General features: G+C 42.2%; 1 protein-coding gene across 4 annotated transcripts in view; it reads right to left on the minus strand.

Annotated features, from left to right (window-relative positions):
* Positions 1-5,380: 5,380 nt before the first annotated feature.
* sorcs2 (sortilin-related VPS10 domain containing receptor 2) overlaps positions 5,381-24,418 on the minus strand; it is a 727,841-nt gene continuing 708,803 nt past the window's right edge. For all 4 annotated transcript variants that reach the window (XM_059964841.1, XM_059964844.1, XM_059964843.1 and 1 more), the window contains 2 exons: positions 14,481-14,638; positions 5,381-9,065 (listed from right to left, as the gene is read on the minus strand). In XM_059964841.1, coding sequence (XP_059820824.1) covers positions 9,001-9,065; positions 14,481-14,638 — 223 coding nt within the window. In that variant the 3' untranslated portion in view covers positions 5,381-9,000. The remainder of the gene's footprint in view (positions 9,066-14,480; positions 14,639-24,418) is intronic.

The following is a 24,418-nucleotide window of genomic DNA, read 5'->3' on the forward strand; positions in this document are numbered from 1 at the left end:
ATTTATTGATTATTTAGGTAACTGGAAGGAATATATGTCTGCACAGAATACAAGTCTTTTTGATTTCAGTATTAAATGTTCTTAAGGAGAAACACCATAAATTCCATAATAAAAAGCAAACAAAAGTGTAATTTGGATTCATGTGTTTATTAAACAAAATTGCAAGTGCATTCAGTTTCACAGAAAAGTATACCTTTGAATGCTTTCGAATACACAGCAGGTTGCTTAGCTCAACAGCTTGGAAAAATTAATTGTGCTCAATGCATTAATCAAAATATAAAGATTGAAAAGATCCCATTAAACAAAATAGGTACCACATCCAGTCATTTATATATGTGCACATAGTCTTTGTGCACTGAAATTAGACAGACACAACAGTTAGTGACCAATTACACTGTGCAATCAAACTGTAGATTTTTGTTAATAATTATAAGTAGCATCAAACAAATAAATATACAGAGATCACTGATTTGTGCAACAAATAGGTCTAGCATTCTACAAATATTACTATTACCATCAAAAAAAAATTAACCTGGGAAAATTATATACAATGGCAATGTACAAAGAACACAGTCAGTTTGCCAATCGTACAACTGGTGGGCATACCTGTCTCCTGTGTAGTGTCGCCACTTGTACTGCAGAGTGCACCATATGAACATGTTAAATATGACCTATAGGTAACTAGGATGTTTTCAGTTAACTGCCTATACTGATAATGATGACTTGGCCATGTTTATAGCAAGATCCAGTGTGACTTACCATCTGCATTTAGCAATAAAATTGATCTTTAAACTTCTTTATTAAACACTTGATTATTTGAATCACCTACAAACACCCTTATAGAAGTAATATACCAAGATCTGCAGTTGCCAAATGGAAAATAAGACTGATTGTGTTTTAAATGCACTGAATGCAACTGAAATTTGATAAATTAGACTGCAGTCACAAGGACTAGGTGGTTAAACTAGGGTTTCAAATATATCAGATACCATCAACATTGAGCCAAGTGGTAAAAACACTGGTTACACAACCAGACCACCTCAGGTTAGAGTCACTCACAATATTTTATGCCCAGGACTGTCTGCTGATGTCAGATAATCCATGCTGTGACAATAATGGATTCGGGTTTGTAAACTTTTCAGAAGGCAGCATTAATCATGTACAGTGGTTAAAATAAACCTTGTTGACCTCTATATCACCATGTCCAATTGATTCCCATTGCTATATCTGCAGTCTGGGCAGCTCTGCCTAGAAATTCAAATGTGTTTTTTTTCCATTGTCATGCAATTAAAATTTGTTCTTCTTTCCTCAAAGTCAATGCAGTGAGGAATATTTCTGGTTGTTGCATATTGGTAAGACAATTCAATGGGGATCTAGGCCAAGTCACCCTTGTGCTCACAGATGCTACTACAGCAGGGTGTGCACCGTTCCTTCAGCAAGCCTCCTTTCAGAACACTACAGCGAGAAAGGAAGATGGTTGCCCTTGGACAACATCATTTTCAATTCACAGTATCTACCTAGACACTCAATTATATGCTGGATTCCCATTGCTCCAAGCTAACTCTGTGTCCACCCCAACACCCACCATCGGGATAACTCTGTGTCCATCCCCACACTCCCACCATCGGGATAACTCTGTGTCCATCCCCACACTCACACCATCGGGATAACACTGTGTCCATCCCCACACTCCCACCATCGGGATAACTCTGTGTCCATCCCCACACTCCCACCATCGGGATAACTCAGTGACCATCCCCACACTCCCACCATCGGGATAACTCTGTGTCCGTCCCCACACTCACACCATCGGGATAACACTGTGTCCATCCCCACACTCCCACCATCGGGATAACTCTGTGTCCGTCCCCACACTCACACCATCGGGATAACACTGTGTCCGTCCCCACACTCCCACCATCGGGATAACTCTGTGTCCGTCCCCACACTCCCACCATCGGGATAACTCTGTGTCCATCCCCACACTCCCACCATCGGGATAACTCTGTGTCCGTCCCCGCACTCCCACCATCGGGATAACACTGTGTCCATCCCCACACTCCCACCATCGGGATAACACAGTGACCATCCCCACACTCCCACCATCGGGATAACTCTGTGTCCATCCCCACACTCCCACCATCGGGATAACTCTGTGTCCATCCCCACACTCCCACCATCGGGATAACACAGTGACCATCCCCACACTCCCACCATCGGGATAACACAGTGACCATCCCCACACTCCCACCATCGGGATAACACTGTGTCCATCCCCACACTCCCACCATCGGGATAACACTGTGTCCATCCCCACACTCACACCATCGGGATAACACTGTGTCCATCCCCACACTCCCACCATCGGGATAACTCTGTGTCCATCCCCACACTCCCACCATCGGGATAACTCTGTGTCCATCCCCACACTCCCACCATCGGGATAACTCTGTGTCCACCCCAACACCCACCATCGGGATAACTCTGTGTCCATCCCCACACTCCCACCATCGGGATAACACAGTGACCATCCCCACACTCCCACCATCGGGATAACTCTGTGTCCATCCCCGCACTCCCACCATCGGGATAACACAGTGACCATCCCCACACTCCCACCATCGGGATAACACTGTGTCCATCCCCACACTCCCACCATCGGGATAACACAGTGACCATCCCCACACTCCCACCATCGGGATAACTCTGTGTCCATCCCCACACTCCCACCATCGGGATAACTCTGTGTCCATCCCCACACTCACACCATCGGGATAACACAGTGACCATCCCCACACTCCCACCATCGGGATAACTCTGTGTCCATCCCCACACTCCCACCATCGGGATAACTCTGTGTCCATCCCCACACTCCCACCATCGGGATAACACAGTGACCATCCCCACACTCCCACCATCGGGATAACACAGTGACCATCCCCACACTCCCACCATCGGGATAACACAGTGACCATCCCCACACTCCCACCATCGGGATAACTCTGTGTCCATCCCCACACTCCCACCATCGGGATAACTCTGTGTCCATCCCCGCACTCACACCATCGGGATAACTCTGTGTCCACCCCACACTCCCACCATCGGGATAACACTGTGTCCATCCCCACACTCCCACCATCGGGATAACTCTGTGTCCATCCCCGCACTCACACCATCGGGATAACTCTGTGTCCACCCCAACACTCCCACCATTGGGATAACACAGTGACCATCCCCACACTCCCACCATCGGGATAACTCTGTGTCCATCCCCACACTCCCACCATCGGGATAACTCTGTGTCCATCCCCGCACTCCCACCATCGGGATAACTCTGTGTCCATCCCCACACTCCCACCATCGGGATAACTCTGTGTCCACCCCAACACCCACCATCGGGATAACTCTGTGTCCGTCCCCGCACTCCCACCATCGGGATAACTCTGTGTCCATCCCCACACTCACACCATCGGGATAACACTGTGTCCGTCCCCACACTCCCACCATCGGGATAACTCTGTGTCCATCCCCACACTCCCACCATCGGGATAACTCTGTGTCCATCCCCACACTCACACCATCGGGATAACACTGTGTCCGTCCCCACACTCCCACCATCGGGATAACTCTGTGTCCATCCCCACACTCCCACCATCGGGATAACTCTGTGTCCGTCCCCACACTCCCACCATCGGGATAACTCTGTGTCCACCCCAACACCCACCATCGGGATAACTCTGTGTCCATCCCCACACTCCCACCATCGGGATAACACTGTGTCCATCCCCACACTCCCACCATCAGGATAACTCTGTGTCCATCCCCACACTCCCACCATCGGGATAACACTGTGTCCGTCCCCACACTCCCACCATCGGGATAACTCTGTGTCCGTCCCCACACTCCCACCATCGGGATAACACAGTGACCATCCCCACACTCCCACCATCGGGATAACTCTGTGTCCATCCCCACACTCCCACCATCGGGATAACTCTGTGTCCATCCCCACACTCCCACCATCGGGATAACACAGTGACCATCCCCACACTCCCACCATCGGGATAACACAGTGACCATCCCCACACTCCCACCATCGGGATAACACAGTGACCATCCCCACACTCACACCATCGGGATAACTCTGTGTCCATCCCCACACTCACACCATCGGGATAACTCTGTGTCCATCCCCACACTCCCACCATCGGGATAACTCTGTGTCCATCCCCACACTCCCACCATCGGGATAACACAGTGACCATCCCCACACTCCCACCATCGGGATAACTCTGTGTCCACCCCAACACCCACCATCGGGATAACTCTGTGTCCATCCCCACACTCCCACCATCGGGATAACACAGTGACCATCCCCACACTCCCACCATCGGGATAACTCTGTGTCCATCCCCGCACTCCCACCATCGGGATAACTCTGTGACCATCCCCACACTCACACCATCGGGATAACACAGTGACCATCCCCACACTCCCACCATCGGGATAACTCTGTGTCCATCCCCACACTCCCACCATCGGGATAACACAGTGACCATCCCCACACTCACACCATCGGGATAACTCTGTGTCCGTCCCCGCACTCCCACCATCGGGATAACACTGTGACCATCCCCACACTCCCACCATCGGGATAACACAGTGACCATCCCCACACTCCCACCATCGGGATAACTCTGTGTCCATCCCCACACTCCCACCATCGGGATAACTCTGTGTCCATCCCCACACTCACACCATCGGGATAACTCTGTGTCCATCCCCACACTCCCACCATCGGGATAACACAGTGACCATCCCCACACTCCCACCATCGGGATAACTCTGTGTCCATCCCCACACTCCCACCATCGGGATAACTCTGTGTCCATCCCCACACTCCCACCATCGGGATAACTCTGTGTCCATCCCCACACTCACACCATCGGGATAACACTGTGTCCATCCCCACACTCCCACCATCGGGATAACTCTGTGTCCACCCCACACTCACACCATCGGGATAACTCTGTGTCCATCCCCACACTCCCACCATCGGGATAACACAGTGACCATCCCCACACTCCCACCATCGGGATAACTCTGTGTCCATCCCCACACTCCCACCATCGGGATAACACTGTGTCCATCCCCACACTCCCACCATCGGGATAACACAGTGACCATCCCCACACTCCCACCATCGGGATAACTCTGTGTCCATCCCCACACTCCCACCATCGGGATAACACTGTGTCCGTCCCCGCACTCCCACCATCGGGATAACACAGTGACCATCCCCACACTCCCACCATCGGGATAACACTGTGTCCATCCCCACACTCCCACCATCGGGATAACACAGTGACCATCCCCGCACTCCCACCATCGGGATAACACTGTGTCCGTCCCCGCACTCCCACCATCGGGATAACACAGTGACCATCCCCACACTCCCACCATCGGGATAACACAGTGACCATCCCCACACTCACACCATCGGGATAACACTGTGTCCGTCCCCGCACTCCCACCATCGGGATAACTCTGTGTCCATCCCCACACTCCCACCATCTTTGCTATCGGTTCTGCTTCTTTCACCTACCTCTTCTTCCAGGTGATCTTTTCATCTCAGGGCACCCAATCTCCCACATCCCCCAGATTGCAATCCCTTATTCCCACAAGCCTCCCACTCTCTCCACTTCTCACATCTGTAATCCAACCAAGAGCCGGGTTCTGATGCCCCCCTACTCTCCTTAGCCTTGGGAAAGCAGACCCTGTTGCTACATTTTTATCCAGAGGAATGCAACTGATCGAGGGAGGACACTTCTGTCATTCCTGCATTCTGGCTCTTTTACTTCTTGTCTCTGGGCAGCATATAGTAACTTACATATACTTTGATAATAAAATTTACTTTGAACTTTTTTGAGGTTTTACCAGCATCATTAACAGGAGATCCTCAACTGAATGGGATCAAGTTAGAGCACATTTTGAGACAGGACTAGAGAGACTTCAAGGATGCCTTATCTCAGACCTATATCAACTATCTGAAAATGTACCTTTTACAGCTCATGTTTAACATCCACATGACATCAATCAATAAGTTTCTAAAAGACTCAGTACTGTGGATTTTCAAAAGCCGGGCAATCTACGACAGACCAATGAGCCTTTCAGCCAATCGCATTCATTAAGTCGACAACTGACTTAGGGAGAGATAAGCAATGTTTGATAACTCAGAGAAGGACTAAGTGGAGGAAGGAACAAATGAAAGAATGGACTTCATGTGAGCCAAGGTGATAGTTTTTACTATCACCTGAAACATTACTTTCATTTTTCATTTCGTAGTTGCTGCTTGACCTGCTGAGTATTTCCATCAGCTGAATATTTTGCTCTTGGCCAGTTAGTCCTAGTAATGTCACAATGAGGAAGTGCTTTCTTTGTAACTTTTGACTCTCCTTAACTGAAAGAGATGACTGTGAGCAAAGAGACCTTACTGGAGTAACAACCAATAGAGAAGAATAAGGTAGTCTAAGTTTATTTAAACACAGCACTCAAGGCATGTCTAAGATTGATGTAACAGACATTTCTATTTCAGGATGCTTGTATTTTCTCCATTTCTGGGTAGACAGGCTTCAGTAAAACATGCTGCTGAACCAACTGTTGTCACATATAATTACTGGTTCTGATGCTATACTGCACTGCAACAGGGCTGTTCACATTCACTCCACTTTCACAAGCCCTCATCTTGTCTTCACCTCTTCATCTCATGTTGTTGATATTTATTGCCTACTTATCATTATTATTTTGTTTGTGCTTTTCCTTTATGTATTTGCACAACTTGTTGCACACTGCCTGTTTATCATTGATTCTCCTGTGTTTCTTTGTATTTTCTGTGAATAAATTTACTGTGAATTAAGGATAGTAGATTAAATGGGAGCAGACTGATCACGGCAGGGCAGTAGCAGAAAATGCCCAAGGGAGGAAGGGAGATTTAGCAATAAGTACAATAATTCAAAAATAGGCAACGCAGGAAGACATTTTTAGACAGGGACAGTAATATAATAAGTCTAGCACCAAAAAGTGAACCCTACGGTTAGTGTCGTTGGAATGCAGGGTATAACACAATATGTAGAAATGTAAGTGAACAATATTCTTCACTCGTTTCAGCTAGTAGGTCTACAAGGGTCACAAAATGGCATGGCAAAACAAAATGGAAAAGACAACTACACAGTGACATAATGAAAGAATATCAGGTGGTCAGCCATTTCAGCCCAAATACACATGGAAATCTGCATATGATGTTGAAGCAATCATTGATGGACATGCACATATAATTAATGTTAAATAAAACAGGCTCCACTGCAGGATCTTTTGGACGAGATTTTTCAATGCCACAAGAACTGATAGTACACTAGACAACACACCAATATTAACAACTGCACACCCCCAAACAGGTGAAAAGCACCTTTCATTTTCACCTGCAATGTTTAAATATGCTGACAGTGAAAATAATGGGACATTCCCCCAGGGATCCCTTCAAGCTTGGTTATTTTTAATACTATTGCCTTTAGCAACAGTCTACAGTATACTGCATACTCACCAAACAGTGAGGATTAATTTGAAAAGCACTATAAAAATGTTAATATAGTTAATATCAGAGAAGATCATATTAACTGCTTCAGTGGTGTATCACATCTCAGCATAGAAAAATTAGGAACAAGAGGGGTCATTCAACCACATGGCCCCTTTCTATCATTCAGGTCTGATTATGAACCTCAAAACCGTTTTGATCTCCTGATTCAGTTCACATTGTATCCTTATCATATAAAACCTATGAGTCTCTGTTAGAGAGATCCATTTGTCTCACAGAGTCCATTCCACCTGAGTGAAAGACTTGCTGATTTCACTTCTACACACCACGTTCTAGATAACTCCCAAATGGAAAGTAGCTTCACTGCTTGTGTCCTAGTCAAATCTATTTGCATTTTAAGCACCTTGATCATAATAATGGTGCTATCCAATATTCTAATGCACTTTCTTTTCACCTATATGTTCACTTCCAATTATTTACCTGGCAATTCAAGATCTCTATTTTTCTCAACTATAAATGGTGAATTAAAAAAAAAGTATTCAAAGGGTAGTCAGCAAACACTTGCAATTTTCAAAAGCATGATCATACAGAATAGTAGGAGTCCATCAGCCCAACGTGCCTGTGGCAGCTCTTTGAAATGAGCCTTCCAGAGAGCCTCAATCTCCTGCTCTTTCACCGATCAGTACAAATCTCTCAACTTTAAACAGCTTTTGCAGATTTCAAGGAAAGTTTAAAAAATATGGAAATTAACTGGAGAATTAATTAAAATTCATGAATGATTAATAAAGTGTAAGAATGAGCTAGAAACCGACGAGCTAAATGTTGTGAAAGGTCTCATTTGGGAAGGTAGTCCACTGAAAACGTGTAATTTTCTTCCTGTTAATTGACAGGTTCTCTAAAGGTGGTGGAGATAAAAATTGCTCTTACTTGTTTGATATAATTAAATTGACAATCTAAGTGAGGATTAACAGCATATTTACTTCTTTATAAAAACACTTCAAAAACTAATTTAGATGTAAAAACATTAGAGTGGAATGGAAATAGTGGAACATGAAAATACTATGCAATATGATTTTCTTTTCTCAGAAAGAATGCAAGAGGGGGAAAGGGAGAGACTCAGACAGCAACTTATTGAAGGCAGGGCTCTTCTTCCTGGCAGGACTCATTCACAGGAGGATACAGGTCTTGGCGTGGCAGTGAGAGCTTCAGGGGTCTGACTAGTGAATCCATTCTCTCTGTAAAAGTGTCTTTAACACACTAATACTTAGAGACTTTGTAATTCTTGGAGGCAAGATTGCCCATTGTCCCATCAGCACACTGAAGTTCATTTCACTGCCTCACTTCCTCTCATCCCCAGGAACAACAAAATAAAATGGAGCTGAGTCTTAATCCATCATCCAGAGCAAACATCAGCTGCTCAAATAATTGTGTGTTTCCCGGGAGTTGATGCTGAGAACTACAGCAGAGTGTCCACCTGCAGGAAAGAAACACATAAATGAGCTCCAGTCATCAGTAGTGCATTTTCAAATCCTGATGTCTGCAGTTGTTCCAGGACTCAATACTCTTGCATACAGCAAAGACTGGAAAATTAGATATCCTGAGTGGGTGTCAGATCCACAAATTTACATTGGAAAATGAAGCTCAGATGCAGTATCTGGCTCGTGGACAAGTCTGGAAAAGCAGGCAGAAAATAAAGTCCTGGGGAGATAGAGTGACAAGGGAGAAATGTGGAGAGAGGTGAATGCAGGTCAGAATTGCTGAATCAAGAACATCAATTTTATACCTTTTGGTCCTGAACTTGATTTGCAAAATTTGCCTTCTTTTACACATTGGTTGTTTGACAGTATTTGTTTATGTGTAGCTGTACATAAATTTAATTGTATTTCTCTATTATCCTGGAATGCCTACAAGAAAATGAATCTCAAGGTTGCATATGGTGACCAGCCAGAGTATGGTGACAATGCTGTGTACGGTGATGAACCAGTGTATGGTGATGATGATGTGTACGGTGATGAACCAGTGTATGGTGATGATGATGTGTACGGTGATGAACCAGTGTATGGTGATGATGATGTGTACGGTGATGAACCAGTGTGCGGTGACGATGATGTGTACGGTGATGAACCAGTGTGCGGTGATGATGATGTGTACGGTGATGAACCAGTGTATGGTGACGATGATGTGTACGGTGATGAACCAGTGTATGGTGACGATGATGTGTACGGTGATGAACCAGTGTGCGGTGATGATGATGTGTACGGTGATGAACCAGTGTATGGTGATGATGATGTGTACGGTGATGAACCAGTGTATGGTGATGATGATGTGTACGGTGATGAACCAGTGTACGGTGATGATGATGTGTACGGTGATGAACCAGTGTATGGTGATGATGATGTGTACGGTGATGAACCAGTGTGCGGTGATGATGATGTGTACGGTGATGAACCAGTGTGCGGTGATGATAATGTGTACGGTGACGAGGCAGTGTGCGGTGATTATAATGTGTACGGTGCAGTAGAGGTACTTTGATAATAAATTTACTTGGACTTTGACCTTACCAGATCTTCAGCAGCCTAAAGGTGGTCCTTTCTAGCGATCTCTATCCTGCTTCCCAAAACATTTTGGGTTGATCTCATCCAGTCGTGTGATTTATCCACCTTAACGTGCTTCAAGGCTTCTAACACCTCCACTTTCCTGATACCCACATGATTTAGACATTCCCACTTTAAGCTTATTATCCCCTACATACTTCTCTTTGGTGTATATAGGAAAGACATTTTCCTGTAGGTCCTTACCAAATCATAAATAGATTACCCCTTTCATCTTGGTTCCTTAACTCTCCCCTTGCTCCTGTAATGTTTACAGAATGCTTGAGGATTATCATTAATCTACCTGTCATGAATATTACATGACCTCTTTTTTGCCCTCTTCATTACCTTCTGAAGTTTTTTTCTGCGCCTCTATACTTCTCAAGGGCCTCGCATGATTGCGATACTTATTAGGATACTTATTTTTATAGTAAGGGTTGAGTGGGATCCAGGATCAGCTATGATGGAATGGCAGAGAAGACTTGATGGGCTGAATGGCCTAATTTTGCTCCTATGTCTTATGGTCTTATAAGACATAGCAGCAGAATTAGGCCATTTAGCCCTTTGTGTCTGCTCCACCATTCAATCATGGCTGATCCTTTTTTTCCCCTCAGCATCACTCCCCAGCCTTCTCCCCATAACCTTTGATGCCGTGTCCAAACAATGTCCGCTTTGAATACACCCAATGACCTGGCCTCCACAGATGCCTGTGGTAACAAATTTACCACACTTTGGCTAAAGAAATTTCTCCACATCTCCATTTTAAATGGATGCTCCTCTATTGAGGCTGTGCCCTCCTGTCCTAAACTCCCTCACCATGGGAAACATCTTTTCCACATCTACTCTGTCCAGCCCTTACAACATACAAAAGATTTTAATGAGATCACCCCTCATCCTTCTAAATTCCAGTGACTACAGATCCAGAGCTATCAAACACTCCTCATATGTTAACCCTCTTATTCCTGATATCATTCTTGTGAACATGCTCTGGACCCTCTCCAATGCCAGCACATCTTTCCTTAGATAAGCAGCCCAAAACTGTTCACAATACTCAAGGTGAGGCCTCAGCATCACATCTCTGCTCTTGTATTCTAGACCTTTTGAAATGAATGCTAAAATTGCATTTACCTTCCTCACCACTGACTCAAACTGCATGTTAACCTTTAGGGTGTTCTGCACAAGGACCCCCAAGTCCCTTTGCATCTCAGATTTCGAGATTTTCTCCCTGTTTGAAAATAATCTGCACCATTTATTTCTTCTACCAAAGTGTATGACCATGCATTTTCCAACATTGTTTTTTATTTGCTACTTTCTTGCCCATTCTCCTAACTCGTCTAAGTCCTTCTGCAGCCTACCTGTTTCCTCAACACTATCTGCCCCTCCACCAATATCATCTGCAAATTTAGCAACAAAGCCATCTATTCCATCTTCTAAATCATTGATATACAGCATAAAAGAGAAGTGGTGCCAACATAGACCCCTGCAGAACACCAATCATCACTGACAGCCGACCAGAAAAGATCCTTTTATTCCCATTCACCCCCTCCTACCAATCAGCCAGTGTTCTAACCATGCCAGTAACTTTCTTGTATTACCACTTGTCAGATGTTGTTTGGAATTACAGAATTTGGAAGCAAAATCAGGTAATTCGTGAATATATTAACACCAACTCCCCTATGAACATGTTTGCTAAACAGGTGAGAGGCAGCAACCATCTGTCCTTTCTCCACACTACTGACTCCTTAGCGAAGTGTGTTAGTTTCAGTTCCATGTGAAATACAGCACTGGTGATAATGCAGCAGTCACTCAGTAGTGTCAGATGAGATTCCAAAGAAGAATGCTAGCAAGCAAAACCATGCTTTGTATTCAGCAAGCACTAAAATTTTGATTTAAGTAAAGAGATTGATAAAACAACACAAATGCCATTGGAAGCTTCCAGTTGTTCTTGAATTGAAAGAAATTATCCTGTGCAATTCAGTATGATCAATTCAGCATGGTTCAAGGGGCTTGCAAGGCCACTTCAAAGAATATTTATCCGGGAACCACATTGTGATCCAAAAATCACATACAGTGCAGAACAAATACAGATGGCAGACTCCCTGCTCCAAAGAACATGAGTGAATGCCATCTGTTATACATACTGAGTTTACACTTCACAGCTGCAAGATCGAATATAAAAAAATCCTGGTTCACATAAATCAACCGCAGTACCCGACACTGTTTCCCTAACTGGCTGTGACCAAATTTCCACTGATTAAACAATGTTTATCGTCCATAAGTACCTATGGATTTCCCATCTCAGTCACTGCACCATCTTTGAAGTGGTCTGTAGCAATAGTATTATCCTAACAGAACAAACTTTTTCTAGTGCCTACTTGGGATCAAAGTTGCAGTGTTTCCTGCATAAGTGTGTGGCTTCTTACAATGCAGCCTGATCCCAATCCGCAGTTTCAAAACTTACTGCTGTTTCATCCAAGAGAAGTCTCTTTCTGGGTTTTTGTGGAGCGTGGAGCTCCAGAGACTTCAGGAAAATATAAACAGCAACACCATCTCACTCTCAACATGTTCCTTCAGGAAAGAAGGCAAGACCTTAGAGAGAGTGTGTTGAAGAGATTTATTTGCATGATAGCAAGGGCGAAGGGTTTTGAGGATGTCGGGAGTATGAACACTCTATTCTTCACATGTGGGTAAATAAAGACAAACTTTGATAGGGATTCCCATATAATCATGATTGCTGGCTTGGTGACCAGAGAGAAATTGAGGCAATTGGTAAATGACATGAGATCATCATGAAGGTTTATCCCCCCTACACACAAGTCTCTTGTGGTTGAAATGCACTGTTTCAATGGGAAGTGGTAGTAGATCCCACACTAACTTCTGAAAAAGAATTGAATAACTACATAAAGAGAAAAATGAAAACAATTGATAAAGAACAGGAGATTGGAACAAAGTCAACCGGCTGCATCACTGTCTAGTGTTGAGGGTGTGGGGGGGTTCTACTGCACAGGATCGAAGTAAGCTGTAGAGAGTTGAAAACAATCAGCTCCATCATGGGTACTAGACTTCATAGTATCCAGGTCTTCAAAGAACGGTGCCTCAGAAAGGCAGCATCCATCACTAAGGATCCCCATCACCCAGGACATGCCCTGTTCTCATTGCTACCATCAGGAAAGAGGTACAGGAGCCTGAAGGCACACACTCAAAAATTCAGCAACAGCTTCTTCCACCCCATCTGCCATCCAATTTCTGAATGGACACTGAACCCATGAACACTACCTCACTACTTTTTTGTTTCTATATATACACTCTTGCTGCAATTCATGATTTTTCATTTATCATGTATTGCGTTGTACTGCTTCTGCATATGCCAGCGAAATCTGAGCAACACACACAAAATGCTGGAGGAACTCAGCAGGCCGCATCCACAGAAGGTTGACCCTCAACAGAAGGGTCTCAGCCTAAAACAATGACTGTACTCTTCTCCATAGATGCTGCCTGGCCTGCTGAGTTCCTCCAGCACTTTGTGTGTGCTGCTCTGATTTTGAAATATAGTATTGTTTGGGAGCCAGATGACTTACTCCTGCTCCGTGTCAGTCTATAGTTTATAGTTTAATATAGCTTAACTTGATTCCAAATATTTATGAGATTTACACGAGACTTTACAGACTGCCCATGTAAAGGGAAGGCTATCTACCAAGGTCAACACTGCAGTGGATTCGAATTTTGCAAGACATTCAACTGATCCCATGTAAAGGGGGACAGTGCTGATGACAACAATTAAATAATTAAGCCATTAAACAGAAAGTATAAAACACTGTTAAAACCTTAGGGATGAAAAACAAATTGGACACGTCTATGGAATCCCCAAAGAAAATGAAAGATTCACTTGAATCTTCAAAAAATAAAGCTAACTTTGATCATCATGAAAGTCCATAGAACGCTTAAAGTTATGAACTGGAGAAAATGACATTTATAGAATACTAAAAAAATGCCAATAGTTATCAGGGGGTGAACATTGTTTGACAAAGTTATGATTTGATACAATATAAACAGTTTGTTAAACCTCATCAAAACTAGTTATGATGGTTTTATGGTGGAAAATGAGTAACAGATGTAGAGCATGTTATAATATTGAGTTTATTCTGCTTTCGATGTCAAGGACACCTTGTGAAGGAGCAATGCGAGACCGAAAGCATTTTCCGTATTCACACAGGTTTGGACGGTGCTATCAGTTTTATAGAGAGAATGTAATACATTGTCACTTTTACATAGGAAAAATTGGAAAAAGATCAGGCTACCTCTTCCGATACCTAGCATCTGGGAATCCAAATCATCATCAATATATTCTTCCCCTTGGATGATGTTCTGTGTGTCTTCACTGTGATTGACAGGACTAGTCATTTCCTGCTCCTTTTCATTATGCATTTGAGCATAAACATTCCGCCCAGGTATCTTCCTGTAACACAAGGTAATAATGTATTTACTGTTCTAAATCTGCATGCCGTTTATTTAATGTTAAAGAGTTAATACTTTGACTCCATGATCAGTGGCCTGTCTTACCCATTAGGAGGCCATATTGTAACCTGTGGTACACTCTCCCTGATTTTCTTACTCTATTAAATGATTGCAAAAAAACATGCAAAGTGTTGTTTTGAAGTTTTGTTAATAACAGTAAATATTGCAAGATTCTTTAAAACACTTATTTTTTGCTAAGATACAGGTCTAGATCTATTTTAATTCATGCATAATTTTACTGAATGTGTACAAAATGGAAGTATAGTGCAGTGGCACTGTTGGAGCTGGGAAAATAAAGGCAAAGTCATTTCAACCTAGGCGTTAAAAACCACTAAAACATGGAAACAAAGTGATGTCTTCTTGTTATACATGTCACATTAGTAAAATATGTGCCTTTAAAGTGTCAATATTATTGTACCTCTTTACCTACTGACATTCAGAGTGGAACAGGTCCTTTCAGCCCTTTGAACTGTGCCGCCCAGCAGCCCTCAATCTAATCCTAGCGTAATTACAGGACAACTTACAACCACCAGTTAACCCACCAACCAGTACTTCTTTGGACTGTGGAAGGAAACCAGAGCAGTCACGGGGAGAATGTACAAACTCTTTACAAGCAGCAGCAGGAATTGAACACAGGTTGCTGGTACTGTGCCATGCTGTAATATTGAGAAACGTTTTTTATTTGTTTTGGTAAATGGTTATAGCATGCAGGGTCATATTTATTACTCAGATATACAGAATTATTCTTGAGAAGGAGAAAGAGTACCATTTTATGAATAACTGCCGTTGCTACAGCAATGATTTATGATAGTGTGTTTCCAAGATTGTCCAGGTAACAGAAAGCTTGTTGGTGCCACCCATGTCTGCAGTATGCCTGTTAATCACTGTTGACCTAAGCTATAAGACTATTAGATATTAGGAGCCGAGTTAGGCCATCTGGCTCATTGAATCTGCTCTGCCACTTGATCATGGCTGATCAATTTCCCTCTCGGCTCCAATCTCCTGCCTTCTCCCCGAACCCTTCATTCCCTGAATAATCAAGAATCCATCAAACTCTGTCATATCCATTGACTCGGCCTCCACAGCCACCTGTGGCAGTGAATTCCACAGATTCACTCCTCTCTGGCTAAGAAATTCCTCTTCATCTTCATTCTAAATGGAGATCTCTCTACTCTGAGGCTGTGCCATCTGGTCCTAGACTCCCCCACATCATAGGAAACACCCTCTCTACATCCACTCTACTGAGGACTTTCAACATTTGATAGGTTCCATGGAATACAGGCCAAGAGCCTTCAATCAGTCCTCATATGGTAACCCCTTTATTCCCTGAATCATTTTCGTAAACCTCCTCTGGACCTTCTCCAATGTCTGCACATCCTTTCTCAGATAAGGAGCTCAAAATTGTTGACAATATTCCAAGCGAGGCCTTACCAGTGCTTTATACATCCTCAGCATTTCATCCTTGCTACAGTACTGTTGATAAACAGAAATGAGACGACAAGGTAGAGAGACAACTGTTTACTACCCAAATTCATCATAATCTATCGGCATTTCCCCAGAAAGATCAATGATTTTTCTTTCAAATGGATGATTTTCACCTGTATCCTTTCCTTCTCTCTTGTCTATTTTAATATTTGAGTAATATTGTAAATATGTTGTTTGACTAAGCATTTTTGTGGTTTATCTAACACATTAGAATTACATGCAAAATTATGTAAATGGCATAGGTTATTATGCCACCATGTGATATGTAAGTGCCTTGCTAAAAGGAAAAAACAAAACTATGACCCATTCTCCTGAATTTCTTTTCAATTAGCTTTATGTTTTATATTTTATGTTTTATGTTTTATGTTTTAAAACTGGGTTTTCCAGTTTGACAGAGATGGCTTTTTTCAAACCACCTGTCCTCCCTGTCAAGATGTGCACATTGTATCATCAAAGGAGTGTTCCTTGTCCCTTAGGTGTTTTCAAACCTACAAACACACTCAGACAGAAACTCGCCCACCCCAAGGACCCGACACCCTACCATAAACAGAGCAATATTGTACTTGCTATCCAATGCAGTGAGAACTGCACAGATCTGTATATCAGTGAGACAAAACAACCACTTTAAACAATCATCCAACATATGAGGGCTAACACCTCAGGTCAAGACTCGGCTGTATATCCAAACCTCAAGGACAAGGGACTCTCCTTTGATGATAAAAATGTAAATATTTTGCACAGGGAGGACAGGTGATTTAAAAGCGGGGTTAAAGAAGCCATCTCTGTCAAACTGGAAAACCCATCCCTGAACAGAGGGGGTGTGGTAGGACACCACCTATCAGCTACTTACAGTGCAGTCCTAACATCTCCACTCCGGTGTCTCCACAACAGTTCATACCTTCATTCATGCAAAGATAAGACTGATAATCCTCTCATTACCTCTATGACTCCTAACGACCCTCACGTGATTGTTATACTTTTCAACAACTCACAGAGTTTATAAACCAGAAAACTATGCACCGTGGATCAGAACTGAAGAATCCTCTTGGATGAGTGGAAAAACATCTTCTAGACAACCCAGGAAGTCCTGTTGCCCTGATTTACTACAGCTAGATAGATAATGACCTGGATGACTGAGAACCTTTACAGACATCTAAAAAGTTACCTTTATTTCTCTCAAAGTTCAAAGTAAATTTGTTATCAAAGTACATAGACGTCACCATATACAACTCTGATATTCATTTTTTGTGTGCATACTTAATAAATCTATAATAGAATAATAATCATAACTGAATCAATGAAAGACCACCTGGGCAATCAGTGTGCAAAAGACAACAAATTGTGCAAATAGAAAAAGAAAGGGAATGATAATAAATAAATAAATAAGCAACAAATAGCGAGAACATGAGATGAAGAGTCCTTAAAGGTGAGTCCCATGGGTTGTGGGAACATTTGTGGCAAGTGAAGTTGAATGAAGTTATCCCTTTGGGTCAAGAACCTGATGGCTGAGGGTTAGTAACCATTCCTGACTCTGGTGCTGTGAAGCTCCTGGACCTTCTTTCTGATGGCAGCAGTGAGAAGAGAACATGGCCTGGGTGGTGGTGTGGTGGGGGGGGGGGTGATTTTGGATGCTGCTTTTCTGGGACAATGTTTTTTGCAGGTGTTTTCAGTGGTGGGGAGGGCATTACCTGTGATGGACTGAACAGTATTCACTACTTCGCCGTGACAGTGCTCAGTGTAGATGTGCTCCTGATGGACTGGGCCATATCCACTACTCTCCTGTTACAATGTTCCCTGTGGATGTGCTCAATGGTGGAGAGGGCTTTACCTAAGAGGGACTGGGCACCATCGACGTTGCCCGATCTGCCGATATCTCCAAAAAATTCAGCTTTTATTTCTGATTTCCAGCACCTGTGGTTTTTTATTTTTGGATTTTCTTCACTGCTCACATGTACGTGGATCAAATAAAGCCCCATCTTTGTTCACAGCCGAACTGTCAAGCAGATTGAACACAATCTTTTCCAGTTGATAAGTTTGGCAAGAATTCTATGAACAATTTCCTGGCACCAAAACTACTGTAATAATAGTGTGGGTAGAGGGGAAGTGAATTGTACATCAGTGGGGGACCTTTCTCAGCTGGGAGAAACGGGAAGTAAGCTCTACATAAAACCAACAGCAACAGACTGAAACATAGAAATGGGATTAATTCCAGAAAATTGAACAAGAGGTACAGGATAAGATGCAGTGTAAACAATTGAAGAACAAATGATCATGTAGATTTAATATTTTGATAAATAAACAAATTTTTGGCATCTCCAGGATATGAATCAAACACTCTAGATTCAACTATAATGTCACAGACGTGCTCAACTAAATTAAGGTGTCAGCTCACCAGCAGTTGATGAAAGAGAAAATCAGAAATTATATATGATAAATTTAGCAATGCATCACAACTGACACCCTTAAATAAACAAATTGAGAAGTGGTGAGTTATAAGCAGGTGAATTTCACTCCCCCAGAAAGAAGTGAAAATAGGAGAAAAAACGAGTTGCCTTGCTTTAGAACTGTCTGGATGCCACCTGTGTAGTCTTGTCCTCTCTTTGGCACATTCTAGGCACAAAAGACTGGCAGAAATTAACATTTCATAGCTGCAGCATTCAGGATTTCCACTTTGAGGCAGACAAGAAGACAGATTGTGCTAATTTTAAGGAGTTATTTATTTTGCTTGAATTTTTGCTAAATCAATTGTACATTCGATATAAATTATTTTAATGGTGCGATTACTGCAGACTGCTTCATTTGCATAAATGTTTAAAGTATGCTAACATGAGGGAGAGTTGTGGAGGGCTATCGTCCCAGTGAAGGTTGTTGGGATTAGTCAGAATAATAGTTTGGCCCAAACCAGATGGGCCAAAGGGCCTCTTTCTGTGCTGTAATGTTCTATGACTCTATGTTGTTAAGTTATAGTTTTATTAATGTAATTGAATTCATCACAAAAGATCCGTATTTTAATCAGAATGTCTATTCTGTGAGTAATCTAATTGAAATAACTAATACCAGAAACTCTGAGTTCTGATGAACTGTTCATTTAATTCCAGATTTCCAGCACCTGTAATATCCTGCTTTTAAATAACTTAATTTACAAAATAGTATATAATCTTTTACTAGCTTTCGGGGATCAGTCAAACAATTTTTAATATTTGTATCCTTGCACGTAAAATTAGTCTTGAGGAATTCTATATAGGGATAATTAAAAGAAACTCTTCACTCATGATTAAGTGTGTCAGTGTAGGAAAAGTGGGCTGATCCAAGGTGATTTGAACAGATTCCAGAGCAAAATCATTTAAAATAAATAGGAAAATTTGCACTTCCTGTAAATTACACTTGATATTTTATGATCCTTTGGACTGATTTGGCCAATTTTGGGAGAATTTTAGCTGAAACTCAGATTTACAGTACAGCTCATTTAACCATGGAGTGGAATGGATATTTGAATGTGAATCGGCATCATTTGCATATTTGCAGAATAAACATGCATTTATGTGCTTCTCCATCATATCCCCATTAAATCTCAGAGCTCTGCAGCGTCAATATTTGTTTCAAAGTGCAATTTTTGTCATTACAAGGGAAATATCACATCGAAGTTGCAACATATCAGAAGTTAATTACTGTAGTAGCAAATGAGATGAAGGACCATCTGATCGTTTGAACTGTTGCAATAATGAGGAATGTCGGTGAGGACTATAATATGAGACCATGATATTACCAAAATACTGTCACATACTGGATCTAACAAATGACCTAATTTGAAAATTACACCTGTAACTATTCTCTATTTTCTCCCTCAAAATATTTTATTAGTTGCCAAGTAATTTAAAAAGGTACTATCAAATTATACAAATACATACAGTGCTTTGGAAAAGTATTCAGCCCCCTGCCCCACCCTTTGTTCACATAGGGTTGAACAACCTGAGATTTTGATCAATTTAACTGAGAATTTTTTTTTTGTGAATCACATGCTCCTTTTTTTACAGTAGAGCCAAAAAAAAAAACAGGGAAAATTATAAAACACAAAAAACAAATAATTCAAAAACTGGAATGTTGAGTAAAGTATTCGTCCCCCTCTGTTCAGTACTTTGTCGAGTCACCACTCACAGCTATTACAGCCAGGAATCTTTTTGGCTAGGTCTCTGCTGGTTTTGCACAGCATGATGGAATGAGATTTGCCCATTCCTCCTTGCAAAATTGCTCAAGCTGTGTCAGTTTAGTTGGGGGTGCTGGTTGACAGCAATCTTGTGGTCTTGCCAGAGATGTTCGATCGGGTTCAAGTCAGGACTCTGACTGAGCCACTCAAGGACATCGGTTTTCTTCATTTGAAGCCACTCCGTGGTTCTCTGTCAGTGTGCTTTGGGTTTGCTGAAAGACAAACTTCCTTCCCAGTTTAAGCTTTCTGGCAGAGGCTAGCAGATTTTTAGCCAGGATTTAACAGCATTCATCTTCCCATCAATCCTGACCAGATTTCCAGTGCCTGCTGCTGAAGAGCACAGTACATTTCAGTAGGGATGGATGACACCTACTGCTCAGTCTGAGGCCAAAAAGTTCCACTTTAATCTCATCCAACCTCAAGACTTCCTTCCATGTCCTTAATAGTATCATCTAAGTGACACTTTGTGAAGTTTTCACAGGCAATCATATGTTTCTTCCTTGCCACTCTTCCAAAAATACCCTTTTTGTGCAAGGCCTTGGAGATTGTGGAGTCATGAACTTCATCTCCAGTTGCAGCCACTGACTTCTGCACCTCCCTCAGAGTGGCTGTTGGAGTCACAGTCACCTGTCCAACATGTAGAGGGACCCAAGCAGAGTGGTTGCAGTTTCATATTTTTCTGCTTTTTCACAATAGACTTTACTGAGTTCTGAGGTATGTTCTGTATCTTTGAGACGGTCTGATACCTTTCCCCGGATTTGAGCTGCCCTATTATCAATGTTTTGAATGCTCTTTTGTCTTCATTTTGGTTTGGTCTGTTGAAAATGTACCGTACTGTTGGACCATATAGAGAGTGGGGGTATCTATTCAGGTGATCCTCAATTTTTCTACGTCAACAAATTGAGTGAGTTGGTAAGGTAATAGACAGTATTATACCTGAAGACAGTTGTGCAGTAATTACAGAGGGGATGAATACTTTTTCACTCTCAGAATTTTGCTGTTTTAATTTTCAGTAAATTGTTGACAGGTTTTCAATTGTTTCTTTTGATCTGACATGATGCACAGCGTTTTAGCTAAAAAAAATAATCCAACTTTAATATATTTTAAATTTATAAATTGAGACAGTAAAATGTGAAATAGTTGTGGGGGCTGAGTACTTTTTCAAGGCACTGTATAAATGCCTCTGATCTCCTGATGTGCCATCTTCTGTTCCACATACAGATCACTATCAGTCAGCTGTAAAGTTTTCAAACAGAGTTGCTTGCATTATGAGAACACTTTCGTGGTTGTCAAATTATGCGGTTCAGTTGGCAAGGAGCAAACCCCTGTGTTTGTTCATTCCAGGAGGAATGAGTGACCTTTACAACCGCAAGTGACATGGCATAAAACAAAGTGAAGTTGCATCTGTCTGTACAACTAATGCTGTAACTCAATGAGAATGTTATTACACTGCAGACATATGTCAATATCAATTTGTTGGTAACTTAAAGGCAATGCATCTGCAGAGAACACTTTAACACTATATATTCTCCTCCCTGTGGCTAACCAGCTTTGCTCAAAGAATATTGAAACTTCATGAGACAAAGCCACTGTTCAGGACAACCAAACTGATGGTCCAGTTCTACTTACAAATTTACTAAAACTTGTTTGATAAAATTGAGGTCTAATGTGCAATATCTAGATTTCTAAAGGAGTATGAATAGGGTTAATGCAAGCAGGCATTTTTCACTGATGCTGGGTGAGACTAGAACTAAAGGTCATGGGTTAAGGGTGAAAGGTGAAAAACTTAAGGGAAACTTGAGGGGGTACTTCCTCACTCAGAAGTGGTGTGAATGTGGAACAAGCTGCCAGGGGAAGTGGTGGATAAGAGAAGTTTGGAGAAGTTCAAGGATATGAAGGTCCAGGTGCAGGCCAATGGAACTAGGTAGAACAATAAATCAGCATGGACTTGTAGGGCCAGTGTTTCTGAGCTGTGATATTCTTTTAAAAAAAATCTTTTTATTAATTTTAAACAAACATAAATGAAACATGAATACAGAGAGTTTGAGCTGTGATGTTCTATGACTCAAATGGTTTGCTAAAGAGAGTATAAGAGTACTGGTATGTTTGTTCTTAAAATTTTGTCAGTATACTTCTGAAAATCAATAAACAAAAAAAAACTACAGATGCTGAGTAACTGAAAAAGATGCAGAAAATGACAGAATTGCACAGCAAGTCAAAGAACATCTTTGCAGAGAAATAGAATTCATTTTTCAGCTTATCAGGACAATCATCTGAAAATGCTACACAACAAAAGGGTGTGGTCTGCAACAGACAATGGAGTTGGCAGGAAGAAGGAGGTAAGGTTAAAGCATCTTCTGCTCAGCAGAGGAACCAAGTTATTAGAAACTGCGTAAGGAGATTTAAGCAAAGGTTCATATGAAGAGCAAAGGACCTAGGGCAAAGAAACAATACTACAATAAATTTAATGACCTGAGCAATTCTGTCAAGGTTTCAAACTTATCCTTTGCTCAAAGCTGGGATTGTTACTGCCTGCTTCCTTATTATTGAATTATCATACCTCCACTGCTTCGGTTCACTATATCTGTTCACTGCAACACACTTCAACTGCTTTTCCTGTTATATTCTGCAATTTATAACCATATAACAATCACAGCACGGAAATAGGCCATCTTGGCCCTCCTAGTCTGTGCCGAATCCTTAATCTCACCTAGTCCCGCACTCAGCCCATAACCCTCCACTCCTTTCCTGTCCATATACCTATCCAATTTTACCTTAAATGACACAACTGAACTGGCTTCTACTACTTCTACAGGAAGCTCATTTTCCACACAGCTATCACTCTTTGAGTAAAGAAATACCCCCTCGTGTTTCCCTTAAACTTCTGCCCCCTAACTCTCAAATCATGTCCTCTAGTTTGAATCTCCCCTACTCTCAATGGAAACAGCCTGTTCACGTCAACTCTATCTATCCCTCTCAAAATTTTAAATACCTCGATCAAATCCCCCCTCAACCTTCTACGCTCCAATGAATAGAGACCTAACTTGTTCAACCTTTCTCTGTAACTTAATTGCTGAAACCCAGGTAACATCCTAGTAAATTGTCTCTGCACTCTCTCTAATTTATTGATATCTTTCCTATAATTCGGTGACCAGAACTGCACACAATATTCCAAATTTGGCCTTACCAATGCCTTGTACAACTTTAGCATTACATCCCAACTTCTGTACTCAATGCTTTGATTTATAAAGGCCAGCGTTCCAAAAGCCCTCTTCACCACCCTATCTACATGAGACTCCACTTTCAGGGAACTATGCACAGTTATTCCTAGATCTCTCTGTTCCTCTGCATTCCTCAATGCCCTACCATTTACTCTGTATGTTCTATTTGGATTATTCCTGCCAAAATGTAGAACCTCACACTTCTCAGCATTAAACTCCATCTGCCAACGTTCAGCCCATTCTTCTAACCGGCATAAATCTCCCTGCAAGCTTTGAAAATCCACCTCATTATCCACAACACCTCCTACCTTAGTATCATCGGCATACTTACTAATCCAATTTACCACCCCATCATCCAGATCATTTATGTATATTACAAACAACATTGGGCCCAAAACAGATCCCTGAGGCACCCCGCTAGTCACCGGCCTCCATCCCGATAAACAATTATCCACCACTTCTCTCTGGCATCTCCCATCTAGCCACTGTTGAATCCATTTTATTACTCCAGCATTAATACCTAACGACTGAACCTTCTTAACTAACCTTCCATGTGGAACTTTGTCAAAGGCTTTGCTGAAGTCCATATAGACTACATCCACTGCCTTACCCTCGTCAACATTCCTCGTAACTTCTTCAAAAAATTCAATAAGGTTTGTCAAACATGGCCTTCCACGCACAAATCCATGCTGGCTACTTCTAATCAGATCCCGTCTATCCAGATAATTATAAATACTATCTCTAAGAATACTTTCCATTAATTTACCCACAACTGATGTCAAACTGACAGGTCTATCATTGCTAGGCTTCC

The sequence above is a fragment of the Hypanus sabinus genome, chromosome 3 (genome assembly GCF_030144855.1).
Source record: "Hypanus sabinus isolate sHypSab1 chromosome 3, sHypSab1.hap1, whole genome shotgun sequence".
Taxonomy (NCBI): domain Eukaryota; kingdom Metazoa; phylum Chordata; class Chondrichthyes; order Myliobatiformes; family Dasyatidae; genus Hypanus; species Hypanus sabinus.